Consider the following 1,890-nt stretch of genomic DNA (forward strand, 5'->3'; position numbering starts at 1 on the left):
TAATAATAATAATAATAATATAATAATAATAATAATAGCAATAATAACGCAAACAATAAAAATAGTAATAATAATAATAATATAATAATAATAATAATAATAATAATAATAATAATAATAATAATAATAATAATAATAATAATAATAATAATAATAATAATAATAATAATAATAATAATAATAATAATAATAATAATAATAATAATAATAACAATAACTATTATTATAATAATTATAATAATTATGATAATTATAACAATAATAATAATAATAATAATAATAATAATAATAATAATAATAATAATAATAATAGTGATAATAATAGTAGTAATAATGATAATAATAATAATGATGATGATGATGATAATAACAATAATAATAATAATAATAATAATAATAATAATAATAATAATAATAATAATGATAATATAATAATAATAATAATAATAATAATAATAATAATAATAATAATATAATGATAAGAACAATAGGAATAATAATAGTAATAATAATAATAATAATGGGAATAATAATAATAATAATAATAATAATAATAATAATAATAATAATAATAATAATAATAATAATAATAATAATAATAATAGTAATAACGCTTATAATAAAAATGACAATAATAATGATAATAATAATAATAATAATAATAATTATTATTATTATTATTATTTTTATTATTATTATTATTGTTATTATTATTATTATAATAATAGGTCTAGGAATAGTAATGAAAATAATCATAATAATAATAATAATAATAATAATAATAATAATAATAATAATAATAATGATAATAAGGTAATAAATAATAACGGTAATGATGACACTAATAATAATAATAATAATAATAATAATAATAATAATAATAATAATAATTATAATGATAATACACAAAGGTGAGGAATCACCGAACAAGGAATGACCAATCACGAGTGAACACCCCTCGCGTGATCGAGGCGTGGCGAATAACAAGCGACCATCCACTCGTGCGATCATCGCTTGTTACCGCGGGGTCGAGCAAGCTAGCGACCATGCGGTTACAATACTCCCCCATCAGCGAAGATACCCCATGGTATGTGAGAGGGGGCGGCCCGCCCTGGAGAATCGTACTGGAGGGGGGTCGTCGTCCTGAAGATACGCTGGTTTTAAGAGATCTATCGAGATCCAATCGTTGGCGCCTTTGATCTGCAGCAGGAATGCCTTCTCCATCTTCTCAATGACTTCATATGGGCCAGAGTAGGGAGGGGTGAGGGGAGGCGTGTGGGCGTCGGTGTGGAGGAAAACATACTTCGTCGTGCGTAGATCTTTGGGGACGTAACGGTGTTCAGGTGGCCTGTTGGTCTGTGTGCAGAGGGCGAACTTCCCGACGATGCGTCGTAGTCTGGCGATGTCGTCGCTGGATGGAGCATTGGGGAAGAATACACCGGGAACTACAAGGGGGCCGCCGAAAACCATCTCTGCGGGGAAGACGTCCAGCCCTTCCATTGGAATCGTTCGAAGGCCGAGAAGGACCCAGAGAAGTTGTGAAAACCACATTGAGTTGCTACATCGAGACATCAGGGCAGCTTTCAGGGTTCTGTGGAAACGCTCTACCATGCCTTTAGCTTCCGGGTTGTAGGCCGTGGTGTGATGGATGGAGGTGCCTAATAGCTGCCCCAGGGATGTCCAGAGCTGCAAAGTGAAAGAGGTGCCCCGGTCAGACATTATGTGGGCAGGGATGCCGAATCTCGAAATCCACCTGGAGAGCAGAGCGGCGGCGCAGGAGACGGAACTGGCGTTGGACTTAGGAATAGCTTCAGGCCATCTAGTTGAACGGTCCACTACGGTGAAGAGGTAACGATGTCCTGATGGTGGTAGGGCACCTACTACGTCGAC

The 1,890-nt window shown here is 32.2% G+C and overlaps 1 protein-coding gene across 1 annotated transcript in view; it reads right to left on the reverse strand.

The window, feature by feature from the left end:
- Nucleotides 1-1,068: 1,068 nt before the first annotated feature.
- Nucleotides 1,069-1,890, reverse strand: part of LOC119578173 — a 2,391-nt gene continuing 1,569 nt past the window's right edge. Inside the window, exon 6 of the mRNA XM_037925909.1 lies at nucleotides 1,069-1,890. This exon is cut by the window's right edge and continues 27 nt beyond it. Coding sequence (XP_037781837.1) covers nucleotides 1,069-1,890 — 822 coding nt within the window.

This window comes from Penaeus monodon, chromosome 10 (assembly GCF_015228065.2).
Source record: "Penaeus monodon isolate SGIC_2016 chromosome 10, NSTDA_Pmon_1, whole genome shotgun sequence".
Taxonomy (NCBI): Eukaryota; Metazoa; Arthropoda; class Malacostraca; order Decapoda; family Penaeidae; genus Penaeus; species Penaeus monodon.